Here is a 17717-nt window from a genome sequence, read left to right on the forward strand (position 1 = left end):
TCAAGTGGGATTTGTGGTGGACAAAGTGGCGCTGGGTCAGGTTTTCTCCGAGTACTTCGGTTTCCCCTGCCAATCTTCATTCCACCAATTGCTCCACAATCACCCTCACCTATCATCTGGGGCTGGTACAATAGGCCAGAAGTGGCCGCAGTGCAAGGGACTTAGTCCCAACCCACTAGCAATAAAAATATATATATTAATAATAAGTTATAATTAAAGAATAATTAATAACATTCCCATTAAGAGGTTTGCTAAATATTGTACATCTGTTTCACTCTTCGCGTATAAAACTCCATAATAACTTAAAATTTCTATGATGTCTTCTGCTATTCCCTTCTTTATTAATATTAATTATAAATAATATTTAAAACCCCTTAAGAGGCACGCTAAATGTCGTACATCTATGTCCCAATCTTCACATATAGGCTATGTAATAAATTAAATTTGGCAAGAAGTTTACTATTTAGTTTATATTAATATAATTAAATATTTTGTGGTTACTAACCAACATTTCATTTTACATATAAATGAAAGCATATGAATGGCCAAATGGAGAGGGTGTGGGGGGAAGATGTTGTAACCAGCCATGCCTAGAGAAACTGAAATAAACCACGTTAACATCAGTGAAGATGTATGCTGCCAGACTGGAATTCGATATGAGTGGCTTCCGAGAGCAAGTCAGCAGCATGTGAAGTGTTGTATCTGAATTACACGATTTTACATTTTGTTCGTTACGATTATAATATATTTAATTTCCATTGTTTCTTTGGAACATGAAATTCAGTCACTTAACTAGTATTTTCGCAATAACTCACCGCTTGCTAGGAATCTGGTCAGTGTCTTATTGCTTAACCTTAGAATTGTTACATCCCTCTTACTCGAAAATGGCGGAAGTACGGTTGATGAAATATTATACAAACAAGGCTACAACGAAGGCATTACGTTAACTTAAAAAAGTCGTAAATATTACAATAACCAGATTCTAATCTTCAACGAATTTACATTTAAAAACCTGACGACGAAATCTGAAAAAAATTAATTAATATTTTTCTTCAAAAACCTCCGTAATTATTAAAGCATAATATTAATTTTATTGTTTATATTACTTTGGATATACTCATGTTTGCGCCATAAAACCCAGAATTCCAAAATGGCTACAAAGACTATCACGAATCAATTTTGATAATTACTAAATTACGAATTACACAGTTTCTGGAAAGAACTAAATTACACGAGACTGTAAAATTATGGAAACACAAACTTCTAAATATGATATCCCTTTCAGAATACCTGGAATATTCAACTTTTCTATTATCAAAAACGGCTGCCAAATTGTTTATGGCCTTGGAAATTACGTGCTAATTAACTGACATCGTAAATTTGTATTTTCTAACTCCTAGTCATAATACACATGAAATATAAACTGAAATTATGTCAGAATATCGAAAGCTGTTACAAAATATGTAACGAACACCCTAGTTTGTCACAAACAGCGTAACTTGAGAACGTGCCTACACTCAGTGTTCTGCAAGCAAACGAGACGGAAGTGGTTTTCAACACTTTTTGGACATTTAATTAGATTCAGTTATTATATCAACACTAATACTTTCAAATCGTTCAATTAACACAACTCACTGTATTACACGCTGTTCTGCCACACCAGGTTTTCCTTGAAAACAAAAAATAATTACTGAATACGAAAATACGACTCGCCTCCTCCAAGTGCAACAGCTCTCTGACCGCCCAAACCTTCCCGAACGAGATATCGCACTTAATAAGGGAGGGAATTTCAGTGCATCGATAGTGTCCATTACATGCAGCGATTTTTCCTCTAAAATACTTTACATATTAGATCCAAATATCAAATTCAGACATCATAACTCATGCAGAAGTCTGTAGTTTTTGGGCGAAGAACTGTTAGCTTTATTTGAAGGTCCATAATAAAAAACAGAACACAGTCGTTTGATTGCGAAACCTCGTTTCTCACTTCACGAGCGAAGGGCGGTGGCGGGCGGAAATGAACTGCTGAGAGAAGGGAGAGAAAGAGAGAGAGAGATATAAATGAATTAAGGAATGACACATTGTGATTCCTTGATTATACTCTCGAATTGAAGCACTCGCGAGCTGGTATAGAGCAGTAGGTACAGCTACGGGTTGGACGGTCATAAGTTCTGAGTTCGAATCAGGGTAAAGCAAAATTTTTTTCTTCTTCACGTAGTCCAGACTGGTTCTGTGGTCCACCCAATATCCTATACGATGGGTATCGGGGGCTCTTTCCCCGGAGTTAAAGCGGCCGGGGTGTGAAGCTGACTACTCATCTCCAGCTATTGCCGAAGTCAAGAAAATGTGGGTCTATACATCCACTCACACATACGCCTTCAGGCATAGTGCTTAATTAGTTAAGCACAAGGACAGCTTTATATTTTACTGAAATATTCAGAATAAAAGTAAAGAACTCCCTTCCACATCGTAAGTTTTACTCTCTAGGTGTCTGTAGTGACATGGAGCTGAGGCTCCCACCATTCTACGAGTATATCTCAAACAGTATGAGCTACAGTGATAAGACCCCTATCAAATTACCCCCAAGGTGCCCATTTTGTGACCCCAGATCCGTTAGGCCTATGGACGTTCAAAAGGTAAATTTGTCCTTACAATTAACTGATCTATCACCAAGCGATGACATGCTACAATATTAAAAATGACTGGTTGAAGACCTAGAAAAGGATGGTATAAATATATATGATTTAGTATCTTAAAGACATCGGTGTTGAAAGAGGGACAGAGCCTCCTTCCCATCTTGGGGACCATAACGTTATAAGAAACTCTTGGTTTCATGTTTAAATTATTTAACGGTCAGTTTGTAAGTGATTATATTTAACAGCTTAAATTGGTAATGGAGCTGTGAACGGTGAAGTGTTTGCGACCCATTTTAAAACATCAGTCTGCTTCTCACGGAAGGAACTGACGAAAATTCCGAAACAAATCCTGCCAGGATAACAGGCCCTCTGACACAGATTCAAAATACAGGTCTCTGTTGAGTCTCAGTCTACAGACCGAAAGGAAAATCCGCTTTTCCAGACGTAATCATTGTTGAGACTGCAGCGATACAGGTTCCGCCGCGGGCAAAGGATGTAGCTGTCCACTGCCCCCGGCTGCAAGTGAGCGGGTAGCGGGTAGCGGGTACTCACAATGTAGTGGTTAGCAGGGTTGTTTCAGATCCGTGACGTCCACAGTTCTCATCTCGCCTATGCTTATTGATGGTTTCCGTGGTATTCATCAGTCACTTTTTGGAAAAATTTAAATGTGCCACGAACATTTCATGCCTGGGGCATCCGGTAGCGTATTTGGTTGAGGCATTATGCTACCATCCGGAAGGTCGCGGTTTCAGGTCCCGATGAGGTCATTGGATTTTTTTTTTCAATTGACCTAATCCTTCCAGCGGCACTATGTCCCTGTGGTCGACTCAGCCTCTAACAGAAATGAATACCAGGAATTTTCCTGGGGGTAAAGGGCGGCCGGCGCATGGGGCTGACAACTTTGCCGCCATCTATGAGCCGATTGCCTAGAAAATGTGGGGACCGCAACGTCTCACAACCCTATGGGCCTCCACGGCCTGTTGCAGGGATACCTTTACTTTTATTTTGCATTTCATGCCCACTCAAATATATTTGGCAATTATCATGTCATCAGACAATATTATCTGATGAAAATTTTGTAAAATAAATAGATAAGGAGAAATAGGATAACTGAATAAAGGAAAAAGCGTATGTTTCACCTAGGGCAGAAAGATCAGTGCCTGAAGATGACTATTTTACTACAGCATGTGTGCTACAGTCAAGAATGCGTGTAGGTTTTCCTTCACGTCTTCCATACTCCTTCGTGACTACGCATTCAGAGATTATCCTGAATTAGGTTTATAGTAAATTTCCTTAGTCCCACTAGACATATGCAGGGATTACCTACTTACTTACTCATGGGGCTGAGCCCTTCTGGAGGAGCCGCCAATTCTGCAACTACTCAAAAATTTCCCAGCATTTTATGGATCCTGAAGGTTCATTACCATGTTCACAAGAGCCCTCTACTGGTTCCTATCCTGACCCAGATCTATCCATCCTATCCCTCTAAGATCCATTTTAATATTGCTCATCCACCTGCGTCTTTGTCTTCATAGTGGTCTCTTTCCTTCTGGCTTTCCCACCAACATCCTACATGCATTCCTCGTCTCCCCTATTCGTGTTACCTGCACACCTCATCCTCCTAGACTTGATCATTCTAATTATGCTTGGACAAAAGCATGGATAATACATGAAATTAGCAAACATCGCTTTTATTTTTTCGCATCCTCTGCAAATCGAGATTCACTATCATAGGAACATTTGAAGCTACAGGGTCTGAGTGCCGTTGATAAACCACAGATAAATGAAAATTGAAGACAGTCTGGAGGGTGATGCAATGAACCAACAGCCACTGGATTCTGGCGTGGGAACAAGTGAAGTTACACAGTGGACAGAAGCAACACTATCCAATGACGAACCCAGGTGCAGGCATATAACCCTCCCTCCTTCCGTCTTAACCGTCACTACAACCCGCCTTCTGTGTGGTTAGAAATCGCCAGCCTGCAGCAGGATCAAATAACTTGCAGAAGGAATCCTTAGCATAGCATAAATTGATACTTATGAATGCACGTTTGTTAGGAGGTAAATTCCAAGAACTAGCCGTTCCAAACGTATATGAGAAATACTGACTGGCATGTACGTAGTAGATACTTCGGCTGCATTGCAAGTGACGTGGCCTGGGTTCGAATCTGAGGGCTATACGACGCAAAAGCTTCATCTCTCCATACGATTCTACGGTTTTTCTTTCAACCTCATCGAATTTTGTGTAAATGTCTTCCAGGCAAACGTTAGCGCTCTTGGGTTTGACCCCAGAATCTTTTGTAACTGGAAACTCTTTTAATTAGTTCCTTTAAATTACGTACTAGTAACTCCGTGGCCCGTAGTTCAAAAGCGAACTATACCGGCCGAGCGACCGCCGCTTGTCGGCGAAGTTAGTGCCAACTTTTGTGGGTAGAGGGTGTCACGTGGTCAGCGCAACGGATCCCCACAGCAGTTAATTTTGGTTTTCTAGAACGGAGCCCCCATTTCCTTGAAATAGTTCCTCAATTATCCTCATGAGGCTGAGTGGATCCCGTTCCAGACCCACTACTTCTCAGAAAATCTGATAGCACAGGGAATCGAACCCCGATATCTCCGTTGATCAGTTCGTATCCTATGTGCTAAACCGACTCAGATATTTCGGCAGTCCTATACTGTTTATTCCATAAAATTAAAAAAGTAAAGCTATCCCTCTAACAGGTCGTGGAAGGCCCATAGGGTTGTGAGACGTTGAAGGTCCCACATTACCTAGACAATCGGCTCAAAGATGGCGGTAAGGTTGTCAGCCTTACGCGCCGGCCTCGCTTTACTCCCCAGGAAAGTTATTTAATTAATTCCTGGTACTCATTTCGGGCAGAGGCTGAGTCGACCCCAGAGCTGGAAGGATTATTAATTGACCTCATCGGGACTTGAACCCGCGACCTTCCAGCTTGTAGCATAGTGCCTCAACCAACTACGCTACCGCGTGTCCCCAATGTTTATTCCATATAATGGTTAAGCACAGAGCTGTGTTACCTATATGACACATAATATGGTGTAGTGAACTGAATCAGGTAAGTGTGGCTGAAACCCGTAGTCTCACAGGTGATTGATTGGGTGGATATAGATACAGATGTAATTTATTGCATTCATTAATGAAGATTATTTATAAGTACTGACAATGGTGTCATTGCAATTTATACTGCTTACAGCCTTCTCATTCCTATTAAAGTTATTTACTTCTCTTCAACAGTTCTTGAGAGAGCACTAATATACACAAATAAGGGTTACAAAATATATTTCAGAGTGATTTCAGTCTATTTCCATCCTGAATATATCATTCGTCTGGTACGTATTTGGTACACAACTTCGTCATAGGTACGTTGTAACAATTCTGGGTTGGAATGTTTTAAATTTCGCGGTCGTTCTCGAAGATGGCAGTAGTAATGTTCCGGTTTTAACTCTGTGGCAGTGGATGTGACGTTTCAACAACAACTGATCATGGTAGTCATCGAACTTTGGCAGCATTGTTTGGAATAGTTTGACGTGTTCCACTGAAATAAGCAGAAAAATGAAAGTGTTTCTTATTATGAGTGAAACATAAATATTGTGTGTTGAAGATCTGCGTTATAAAAATGCCTCTGTAATCTCTGTGTTATATGACGTACGTATTTTGTGCATAGTTTTATAGTGTTTCGGTGCATGCATTTTATCCAGTCTTTCTATAAGAGACCTTGGCTTTCTCAATTTTAATGATTACTTAATCTGTCACATGATTTTGTATGAGTGATATAAGGAATAGAATGTTGTGATTTGTGAAATAAGTGTCAGATTTGTTTGTAGCATACTTTATTCTGTTCAGGGCAATTTGCAAAATACAAAATGCTTCCAAGAGGACGAAAATTCGGCAATGAGACTCTTGATGTTGCAAATAAGGGATGTTTTGATTCCTTTGATACTTTGGCATGCATTCGTACGACTGTATTAGCAGCAGCTGCAGTCATTACATTGATATTTGTTATTTTGAAGATAGTCAAATACCATGTTTACAGACATCCCCAAATGCATCATTATGCCATCTTCTATGTATCAGCAGTTGAATGCCTGGTGTGGTAAGTGGATATTTTATTATACTTTTTATGTTAATATGTGTGTGATATTAATGTATGTCTTGGAAGTTTTTCTTTTCACCAATACCAGTATTTTGGAATACTGAAATGCTTACTTTTTTATCTTGTATTTAAAATGTGTTTCGTTAATTTATCAAGAAACAAGAGTTCAGTTTTACATAAGTGAACCATTTATGTAATTGTATGGTATTGTATAACCTGGCAGTCCAGTCAGTAATGTGATTGAAACATCATTGTTAAGGTGTGTTCCCTGAACAGAAGAGTAATTTTATAATGCTTTTGGTTTCTGTAAGTTGGGTTACCATATCAGAGTAAACCAGACATTAGTTTACCCTCTGACATATTTGTAATATTGGTTCTTTTGTTTGTTTTATCTGGTTATTATTTAAAATAGTATATCCAGAAATTTGCTAGCCCATTGTTCTTCTGTTTGTATATCCATATATATTTTGCATACCACAGAAAGTATGTACCATGGGGGGGCTATTATGAACACAGTAATGAACCTTCGGGTTCCATAAAATGCTGGGAAATTCACGAGTAGCTGTAGAATTGGTAGCTCCTCAGGAAGGGCTCAACTCCATGAGTAAGTAAGTAAGTAAGTATGTAAGTACAGAAAGTATGGATAAATGATATTGTCGCGTATCGGGCGTATAACGCGACAAATAACTTCACGCCGTATTTTGTACAGCGAATTTTATTTCACATTCGCACTTACAATCACCCAAATTACAGATTTACGGTTACTGCTATCTGCAGTATCACAATTAGTACACTCCAAATGCCAGAATACCACTGACTAGTTGCTGGCTAACTCGGCGGTAGCTCCAGGACTCACTGACAGACTCAGTACAACTGACTGTGAATAGCCTTCGCTGCTCCTTATGTAGTCTCGATCGGACAATACAGCCACATAATAGGCACCCTTGTTGCCTGGCGCTGTGTTGATAGCAACGCAAGCGGTAGTAACCGCTGTTACTACCGTAACAATCCGGTTGCGTCACCGTTACGTCACCGTACAGAGGAGGGGGAGGGGAGCGCTGACTCACCCGCCGCGTCACTGCTGGTGGGGGGGTTCTCTTTTGCGCAACATGTCACAATATCAAATACTTCTTTCTGTTTTATTTTAGTGGTGCAAGTTTTATGGTAGGCAGTCTTTACCCACAGCTGGACTTTACAGCATGTTTTTTGAAGCTCCTGCAGTTTACAATTATCTGCCATCTACATTGGTCACTGGCAGCAAAGACACTTCGTCGAGAAGACATAGTTCAGCACGTGATCAACCCTGTGTTGTGTCTGTACATTCTGTACTGCACTACAGTAGCGCTGATGGGTATGGTTGATGTCACCGGAACCTGGACAGAGTGTATGCGTAAGTAATGCTTCATAAATCCATCGTATATCTCATTATTCAGTCATCTCATTTATTTTTGTATATTTGTGCATGGGAGCCGGGATAGCTCAGTCAGTATAGTGAAATGATATGGGTTGGATAACAGAGGAATCAGAGGGCAAGAAATATTTCACTTCACAGCATTCAAACAGTCTCTGGGTCCATCCAGTGGGTACTAGGGGCCCTTTCTATGGTGGTAGAGTAGCAGGAGCATGAAGCTCACCGATCAAATCCATCTGTTGCTGAGGTTACATATGTACGGAGCCATAGCTCCACTCCCCCCCCCCCCTATGACTTCATGCTGTGGCACTTAATTAAGCACAGGGACAACTTTATTTTACATGGGTGCAGTGCTGCTTTGTGAAGGGCGGGATATTCATTCATCAGTAATCTGTCAGACAACAGGTCCACAGTCTCTTCCAGAACACTTAATGCGATCCTCTGTTTTTGGAAAGACACTATTCAGGAAAAGTGATAATGTGGTAGTTTTTCCATTTGCTTTCCACATCGCAGTACAACAGCCGTTCAAACCACTCTGGTCACACCTGTTGCTATACGAACTTGAACCATCTCGAGCATCACTTGCTCTGTGCTTCAAGTCGCTGCTGATGACGCTGTTTCCGGCATCAGTTTTTGGTTTTTGGTGTCTCTCTTCGTCTGATGCCTACCCTTTGACCTGTCCAGCAAGGGAGGTCCTTATATATATATATCTCAGGTTTATTTATTTATGATTTATTTAATAATGCTTCCAGTGGTCTAGGTTAAATATAATGTCGGGGTGTAGGATGATTAGTGAATCGTGAATTGGGAAGGACATGGAGGCATGCAGTTGTGGGCTAATTTGAAATATTATCCCAACATTTAAGTGGAGTGACTGAGGAAAACTGTGATAAGCCATGGTAGCTGGGCACAGGACTCAGATTTGAACCCCAACCCTTCTAGATATGAAAGAATGCTACACTTAGTGAAATTTGGTGTATGAAGCACAGCTTCAAACTCGCATACCTGATATTTATCAATAGATTTACAGTTTGTCAGTGTGTGGAAGAGTTTTGTATCAAGTGTGGGAGTTTTGTATTCCATTTATGGAACTGGTCCTAGGTTTGCCTTTGTTATCCATAGGTCTGTTACAAGTAATTTATCACTCAAAACCAGAATAGTGGTAGACTCATACTTGGAAGGTGCTTGGTTCACATCCCAGCTAGGACACTGGTTGTCCTGACTAAGGGTTTTGTGTTTTTTCTCATTCCCCAGAGGCAGATGCCAGTATAGTATCTGAATTAGGCCGTGGCCACTTCCTTCAAAATCCCTTCCGATTCATCTGTCATCTTACCATTCAGTGCTATGTATTGCAGCTCTTAAAAGTGTCATTAAATAACCCATAAAACTGTATTTACTGCCACTTATACACATGACTCGGAACTACAAGCAATTACAACTTCACTGCTAATCTCCACAGTTCGCAAATCACCACAGCACCTTCTAAGCCCTTTCTAACCTGCTGTGTCTTCACCAGCTGTTCTTTAGCAACGGCTTTAGAGATTATTAAGTTTCACGTGCTCAGGTTCTCTCTTCATGGCCTCCCATGCAGAATTCAACTCTCAGCTGACTCTGGCAAGAACCACATGGGAATGCCCCTTTTCTATTGCTGTAGTCCAGCTGTTGCATTATTAAGAATCTGCTGCCTAGCAGTGGGAATGTGTTTACTGAGCTGTTGCCCAGAAACAGTCGCTCTTTACAGAGTCACTGCTTAGCAACATACCTCTGAAATGTCGGTCGACTTTGATTGGATTAAATGGTGCTATATCCCATAAGATAGAACTCTTCATATCCACATCTGTGAGAACCTCTGATCTTACCAACTGCTAGTCTGACAAAAAGGATTCTGCTGTTTGGAGTTATTTAGTTATAACCTAAATTTTTGTTGATCTTTTATCAGTTGGTACATGTGTTACAGGTCCATATTGGTTCATGCTGTCAATAGCAGACTTTGCTATAGTTCAGCTCTTTACGGTGGCTGCTGTCTATGTGACTCATAGAACTGAAGGTATTTCTTCATTGGCTTCATTTAAGAGTCCGCAAAGAAGAGATCTTTGGAGTGTCATTATGGTCTATGAATTCTCAGCTCTTGTTGCTGTAGCATTTGATGCCGTTGCCAGGTTCGGTAAGTAATCTGTGTGCAGTTTACATTATGGGCTCCTTATTCAGTTTGATCCGTGGGGCTGAATCTGAGATCTGAGATTGTCTGTTACATGTCTCTTCTTTTTCCCCTCTTCTCCTACTCTCCATCACCTCCTTCCCTCCTGCACCATCATCATCTTCTTTATTTGATATCTCCATTACAGTCTATCAGTGGAGATTCCCCATGTCTGTCTTCTCAGCAGTCCTCTTTCTACCCATTTTCTTCTCATGTCCTTCCTTCCCTCTGCATATCATGTTTCACAGTCTGTTGTTTTCATCTTGATCTTCGGTTTTTCTCTCATGCATGCATTTTCATTTTTAATTCCACTTTGAATAAATTCTTTGGGATCCTGTCTTTGTTCATTCTTAAGACTTACCCATACCATCTTATTCCATTATTCATTAATTTATCTTCCAAGTATATATCCTTCTTCATAACTTGTACTCTTCTTGAACTATAATTAGAATGATCAAGTCAAAGAGGATGAGATGAGCAGGGCATGTAGCACAAATGGGGGAGAAGGATATTGGTGGGAAAGCCAGATTGAAAGAGATCACTGGAAAGACCAAGATGTAGGTGGGTGGACAATATTAAGATGGATCTTAGAGAGAGAGAGGATGGGATGATATGGATTGGATTGATCTGGCTCAGGATAGGGACCAGTGGAAGGCTATTGTGAACATGGTAATGAACCTTCGGGTTCCATAAAATGCTGGGAAATACTTGAGTAGCTGCAGATTTGGCTTCTCCCCAAGAAGGACTCAGCTCCATAAGTAAGTAAAGTAAGTAAGTAAGTAAGCAAGTAAGATATAATAATAATATAATACTAACTTTTCATTTCTTATTCTCTTTCTCCTGTGGAGCTGGGATAGTGACTGGTTATGGGCTGTACAGCTGAGGAATTAGGATCCTCTTTTTGACAGGGACAAGAGTTTTTTCTCTTCTCCGCTCTATCGAGACTGTCCCTAGGTCCCACCAGCCTGTTAGCCAGTGGGTATCAGGGACTCTTTCCCTGGGGGGAAAGCAGTGTTAAGAATAGTAGAGCTGTACTTCATTTACCCATGTGTCTTCATGACATTATGCTTAATATAGCACAGGGATGACTTTACCTTTACTTTACATTCTCTTTCTGGGAGGTACAAGAATCTCGTCTCTGCTGCTCATATTGTGCCGACACATACCTCTGTTCATGATGATGTTGCTGCTCCGTATGTTAATGTGGGCTCTTAGTACCTTTTTAATAGATATAATTTTTCTCTCCTTAGGAATTTCTCATCGATTTGGAAGATCAGGCCGGTGTCTAGTAGGGATGCACATATCTGTAACTAACCGGTAACATTTCCTGACTTCTGTTCTCCTGTAATTTTTCTGTTTGTCACTGTTTGCTTCCTAAGTGTTTAAGACTCCCAATTTTATTTATTTTATTACTCTTACATTTTATCTTGTTTGTGTCTCATGTCTTGTGGTGTATATTAAATATCTCCATTTTATCTTGTATCATTGTATCTTCTACTTTAATTGTAACACCAATAACACCAACTTGAAGCAGAAGTTTTATGTAAGTATTTAATATGACACATTGCATTGGTATGGATCGTTATTGGCAGTTCAATAACTGTACGTATTCCTATACATAACTGCCTGATGATGGTCTTATACGACCGAAACATGTAGCAGCAATAAAGATTGAATTGTAAAACATTAAAAACAGAGTATATTTGTGTTGATGGTTAACATAATTTCCTATATATCTCCATTTTATTTTCACTAAAATATTTCTTGACTGAGACCAACTCTAATCCTTATAACGATATGTTCCAGTTGGCTCCGAGAAAGATGGCTGCAGTGCCCTGTTTGCTCATACGCAGTACTTCTACTCATTGATTATCGCTGTGTTCATGGTGTCAAAGTTTTTAGTTCCCACGTGGACAGTTCTGTGTGTGTTCCAGCCAGTGGAAGGGGACACACATAATTCAGAGGTAGCCCTTGCTAGCAGATACAACCTGGTGAGATGTTTCACAACTAACATGCGAATCAATGCATGCCTTTCCATTTGTAATGTGTGAAGAGGGAAGAGATTTTGAGATGTTACGCTTCTTGGTATGATGCACCGTTCTGTGGCCACGGTGACAAAGAATGTCCTTTGGCACTCATCTGGCAACTTACGGGATTTGTGGGGAAAGTTTCTGGATGATCGTCTCATTCTTCTTTCTGTTATCATTTTGATATAGTAATAACAATAATTGGGGGTACACGGTAGTGTAGCTGGTTGAGGCACTATGCTATAAGCCGGAATGTTGCAGGTTTGAGTCCCGATGAGGTTAATTTTTTTTTTCAATTGACCTAATCCATCCATCCTTGGGGTTGACAGCCTCTAACAAAAATGAGTACCATGAATCTTCCTGGGGGTAAAGAGTGACCGGTGCTTGAGGCTATCACCCTTACCACCATCTGTGAGCCGATTGTGTAGAAAATGTGGGAACCTCAACGTCTCACACCCTATGGGCCTTCACGGCCTCTTACAGGGATAACTGTAAATCTTGTGTTGTAAATGGATATTTTCTGTAATGGAAGTGTAATATTGTTCATGGGCTAGCAATCTGCATTCATGAACAGATGGTCATATGATTGAATCCTAGTCAATTATAATTTATTTTATTGCTTACAGTTGTAAATATGGTACAGGTCACGTCATCATCATTATGGGAAGAACTTGTTATGTTATTACAGATCTTATCTATGTTAAATTTGTCAGACATAACCTCAAAGTTTTTAACCAATGCCATATTTCTACTTGCTGAGTTACAAAGAGTATTTTATATTTAATATGTAAGTATGTTTATGATCTGCTCCATACAACATTTGAAATTCCTGGCTGTAGTTTTTCAGTAATTATCACCATCAAACTGAAAGCTAAATGTAGATTTTGTATAGCCTTTACAGTTTAAAAGAATTACTGTAACAGAAGTTGTATATATTGTAAAGGTCTCCTACCATACATCAATTCAAGGTTTTGTGTTACTGCTATGTCCCACCTAACAGGTTTGTGTGTCCATGTGCTCTAAGTCAGGAAGTCTGAACTGTGAATGGATGTTCTTGTACATCTCCTCTAGTCAAAAGTATCTCCGGCCATGTTGCTCAATTCCTTACATTGAATAATATTACTGTAAAAGTAAATTTAATACCCTTGAAACAGTGAATAATGGAACCACTGCATAATTTCAGCATCTATTAGAAAATTAAATGTGCGAACCTGTTTTCAAAAATAAGATTCAAACTGTAAGTTTAACTGTTTTTATACATACATACATATATTTCACATTTCACAAGTCCAAAATACAGTGGACATGAAACTGGTCGCAAGCATAACACAAACAAACAAAGAAGAAAGTCAATACAAAGCTAAACAAACACTGTAACTAATTATTTACTGTATTCTCCAGAAATTCATCAACTGTATAAAGTGAGTTATTCATGAGATATGAAAATAAATTATTCTTAAAACTGATTCTATCCGTTCTAAGACTTTGAATGGTCTTTGGCAATCTATTAAATAACCTAATACCAGTACACACAGTGACCTTCTGGAAAACAGAATGATTTTAAGTTGGAATATAAATTTGATTTTTGCTCCTATTGTTCAGGTCATGAACCTCTGAACCTGAACAGAAATTATTTTCATTATGACAACTTCAAAGAAAAAATATCAAAATATCTTTGAAGGTAGTTTTCAAATTCAGAATAAAAGTATGAGTAGAATAAAAAATGACTGAATTTTATGAGGAAGAAAAATATCTTGCAAACATAAACACAAAATTCCTTGGCTTACAAACTGGCAATCATTTAAACTTGAAAAACCATATCAATCAGTTGGTTCCAAAGCTAAGTGGAGCATGTTATGCAGTTAGATCTGTCTTGCATGTCAGCAACACTGACACTCTGAAATCAAATTAATTTCCTAACCTTCACTCTTAATGAAGTATGAAAATAATTTTCTGGGGAAATTTATTTGACAGCAAAATAAAATTGTTATAATCATGATGACTGTTAAATCCTGTAATTTGTGTAGAAATCTATTTAAGAGACTAGAGATCTTAACTCTTCCATGTGAATATAAATTTTCATTAATAAACTTCATTAATAATAAAGACTAATATTTTCAGATCAATGCAGATGTACACAGTGTTAGCAGAGAAAGCAAGCGTTCTCTCCATAAACCAACTGATAACCTTTCATGCTTTCAGAAAGGCGTATGTTACGCTTGGATCAAAATTTTCAATTATCTGCCATCTAATCTCAAAAGAGTTATGAATGAAAAGGCACAATTTAAATTAACACTGAAACGATACTTAAACACACAATCATTCTACTCCATTGTGTAAGTTTTGAGGTTTTCACGGCGATGACTATGAAGAAAGTTGTCTTCTGGGTTTTGGCGCTGCGCCTTTCACTTCCTAATCATTACAGCTACTGCTTTCTGCATTCACAAGCCATTCACCTGCTCTGAAGATGGAGGCGATACGTTCCTCCGAAATGTCAGCCAAAACGAAGAATACACGGCGCCAAAACCCAGAAGACGACTTTCTTCATTCTACTCCATTGATGAATACTTATTGCCTAAAAAAATTACTCATTCATTTAAAGGCTGTGTAAATAGTATAAGTTACCAATACTGATGTATATATATGTGGATGTATTTTTGAATACCGTCATGTGTAACCACTGTTTTCTTTCCTTATGTGAAAACTTCAGTCGTTCTGTACATATGTTTTTGCATTTATATGACATTCCACACGCTACAGCCATTTTGACTAACTTTGGATCCAGGGAATGCTATGTAATGTAATGTAATGAGAGTCAGGAGGGACAGTAAGATGTTGCTACTCTAGCTCTTGGTTTCTTCTTATCCCTTTGACTTCGATCCCGGCGATAGAGCTGCCTACTAGAAATGCCAGGGCTACCTGGGGGTAAAATCATTTGCACAGAAAACCCACAGTAGTTCCTCCAGTGACCTTCAACTGACGACAGGTATAGATCTTGTGAAAGCCTATTCTTTCCTCTAAACATCAGTATATCAAACACGGTGACATATACTGATACATCAACCCAGTCGAATAAACTCATGCTGTGAAAAGGGTTAATCTAGAAATGTTCTTTGATATTTCTAATTTCAGGATGGCATACCAGACTCTGTGTCTTCCTCAATCCGAGGTTATCACCAGTATCGACGAATGTTCATACCTTCTGAACATGATATTGCCAATATAAATGGCATTCCTCGTCTTCCTTATGTGTCTGAATTCACTTCCTTACATGGTGAGTATGCCTTCCCAGAAGTCTCCCCTGAATCTCCTACTTCGGACGGACCGAAGAAGAAAGTTATCATAAGCAAGTCAAACGGGAGTGTGACAGCTACTGGGCTATCAACGATTAGTGAAGAATCAGGTAACATTTCTGTAGTTGACAGCCCATTGGAGGGCTCCCTGAAAAGTGGTTATGGTGGTAATGAGACTCCTAGGCTGCAGTATCGAAACTATAATTGTTAAAGAAAATTCAGTGTCTGTGATTAAGTGATAAGACATTTTTTTGATATTCTGGTCTCTGTTGGGTGACATAAATGTGAACAAAAAAATCTAGTGCCAAAATAACTTGATGACGTAGGACGAGACGCTATTTTGATTGTATATTGTGTTACCCTTATTTAATATGTCAATTTACCTGCTGTTGTTTCTGTTGCAACTGTGGGCTGAAAACTTTCTGTAGGAATGCATCTCTGCCTGTGGTATGGGAGTCAGTGGAAAGGAAGGTTTTATATTTTGGAATTTCGTGGTACAGACAACTCTTCAAGGACACATCTATAATGCAGGGGAATTTTGTGTATAGTATCTTACAAGCAAAGACGTCTGTTAGATATGTTGGACAGTGAACAGAGCCCATAAAAATATGCAGTCACGAAATCCAAGTTCAAAGTAAGTCTGGAAATTCTATCAAAAAGATTATCCTGGAGTATGCTAATATCAATCAAAAACTGCCCAGAATATAAACTGACAGCAATCATTGTACCTGGACTATGTGTAAAGTTAAGCACTAATCATGTACTACAAAGCATATATACAGTATGCTGCCAGTTGTCTGTGTTAATGAAAGGGGAATTATGCATGTATAATTTAAAATGAAGATCTTTCGTGGAAATTTGGAAATGACTGTGTAGTGTCTGATCTGGCAAAACATAAAATCTTTTATTCTTTCAACTTTTGTTCAAAATATTTTTGACTTTGATTAATATTCAACAGACTCTGCTTGAGATATTTTTTTTTTATTTAATTAATAGCTTATTTACAATCTACTCTCAATAATATGGAGTAAATTTGTTCTAAATAGGTGTCTTGAGTAGAGAAGTCAAGTATGCATAGGAATGCATGCAAAATTTCATGTAAAATGTTTGTAAAAATTATCCAGCCCAAGTGGAAACTAATATTGACTGACAGTTCTTCATAATATGTTTATTGCTGTCTGAGATGCAATGTCATGCAGTTCTGCAGAAGTCCACTGATGTTTCAGAGAAAATTTACTGCTTCCATCTGTGGCGATGAAGAGTAAGCCAAGCAAGCAGCCATCGAGAAGCAGCAAGCAAGCATAGCAAATTATGTATCAAAAACTAAGTCAGATAAGGTAAGGCTGTGCCATAGCTCAAGCGGTTATTCGCTGGCTTCCCACTGTGGTGGCCTGGGTTCGATCCCGGGGCTTGTCAAGTGGGATTTGTGGTGGACAACGTGGTGCTGGGGCGCGTTTTCTCTGAGTACTTCGGTTTCCCCTGCCAATCTTCATTCCACCAAATTCTCCATCATCATAATCACCCGGGGCAGGCTACAATAGACCAATCAGTGGCCGCCGTGCCAAGTGGATCCAGTTGGACTCCACCCCCCACTAAGCGAGGTCAAATAAGGTAAGTGAAGTAACTTGGAGAAAACCAATGGCAGCAAAGGTAGAACTGGACGGAGGTTAGTAAAGGACCCAAAGGGGAGAGAGACATCAGGAAGAAAGGAAAGTGAAACTAGTATATTTGTAAACAGGATGACCCCACATTGTGGAAGGAATGCATCATTGAAAATGTGTCTGTATCATGTGTTTTGAAATGTGAATGTGTTTTTTTTTCGTTCCCATTCTATAAGCAGGGATGTGTTCTACAGACAATTTTTCAGCCCACAATTTTAACAAAAATACATTTGTTTTACCCATCAGAAATAGCAGTAGGTACAGAGACACCTTAAATAAGGGTATATACTGCACAATCTAAAATAAAATGGTAATAACAACCACACTACCAGCCATCCCCTAAACATCACTGATGCATCTGCATAGGCTATCCAGTGGCCGGC

At 39.2% G+C, this 17717-nt stretch overlaps 1 protein-coding gene across 2 annotated transcripts; it reads left to right on the forward strand.

Annotated features, from left to right (window-relative positions):
• The first annotated feature begins 5994 nt into the window (after positions 1–5994).
• On the forward strand, positions 5995–17084 carry LOC111874955. 2 transcript variants are annotated; one of them, XM_023870847.2, is made up of 6 exons: positions 5995–6297; positions 6496–6745; positions 7894–8135; positions 10114–10320; positions 12160–12344; positions 15513–17084. In XM_023870847.2, exons 2-6 carry the CDS (start codon positions 6516–6518, stop codon positions 15882–15884), a joined length of 1236 nt encoding a protein of 411 aa, XP_023726615.1. In that variant the 5' UTR covers positions 5995–6297; positions 6496–6515; the 3' UTR covers positions 15885–17084. The 2 variants fall into 2 exon arrangements, with proteins under 2 accessions (XP_023726615.1, XP_023726616.1); XM_023870848.2 differs by having other exon boundaries at positions 10141–10320.
• The last annotated feature ends 633 nt before the right edge of the window (positions 17085–17717 follow it).

This window comes from Cryptotermes secundus, unplaced genomic scaffold, assembly GCF_002891405.2.
Source record: "Cryptotermes secundus unplaced genomic scaffold, Csec_1.0 scaffold743, whole genome shotgun sequence".
NCBI classification, from domain to species: Eukaryota; Metazoa; Arthropoda; class Insecta; order Blattodea; family Kalotermitidae; genus Cryptotermes; species Cryptotermes secundus.

What these genes read in the sequence shown, in the direction of transcription:
- LOC111874955 (XM_023870847.2), top strand. Translation starts at nt 6,516, where the DNA reads ATGCTTCCAAGAGGACGAAAATTCGGCAATGAGACTCTTGATGTTGCA. An exon ending in GCAGTTGAATGCCTGGTGTG is followed by an intron (nt 6,746 to 7,893) that starts GTAAGTGGATAT and finishes GTTTTATTTTAG; the next exon opens with TGGTGCAAGTTTTATGGTAG. An exon ending in TGATGCCGTTGCCAGGTTCG is followed by an intron (nt 10,321 to 12,159) that starts GTAAGTAATCTG and finishes GATATGTTCCAG; the next exon opens with TTGGCTCCGAGAAAGATGGC.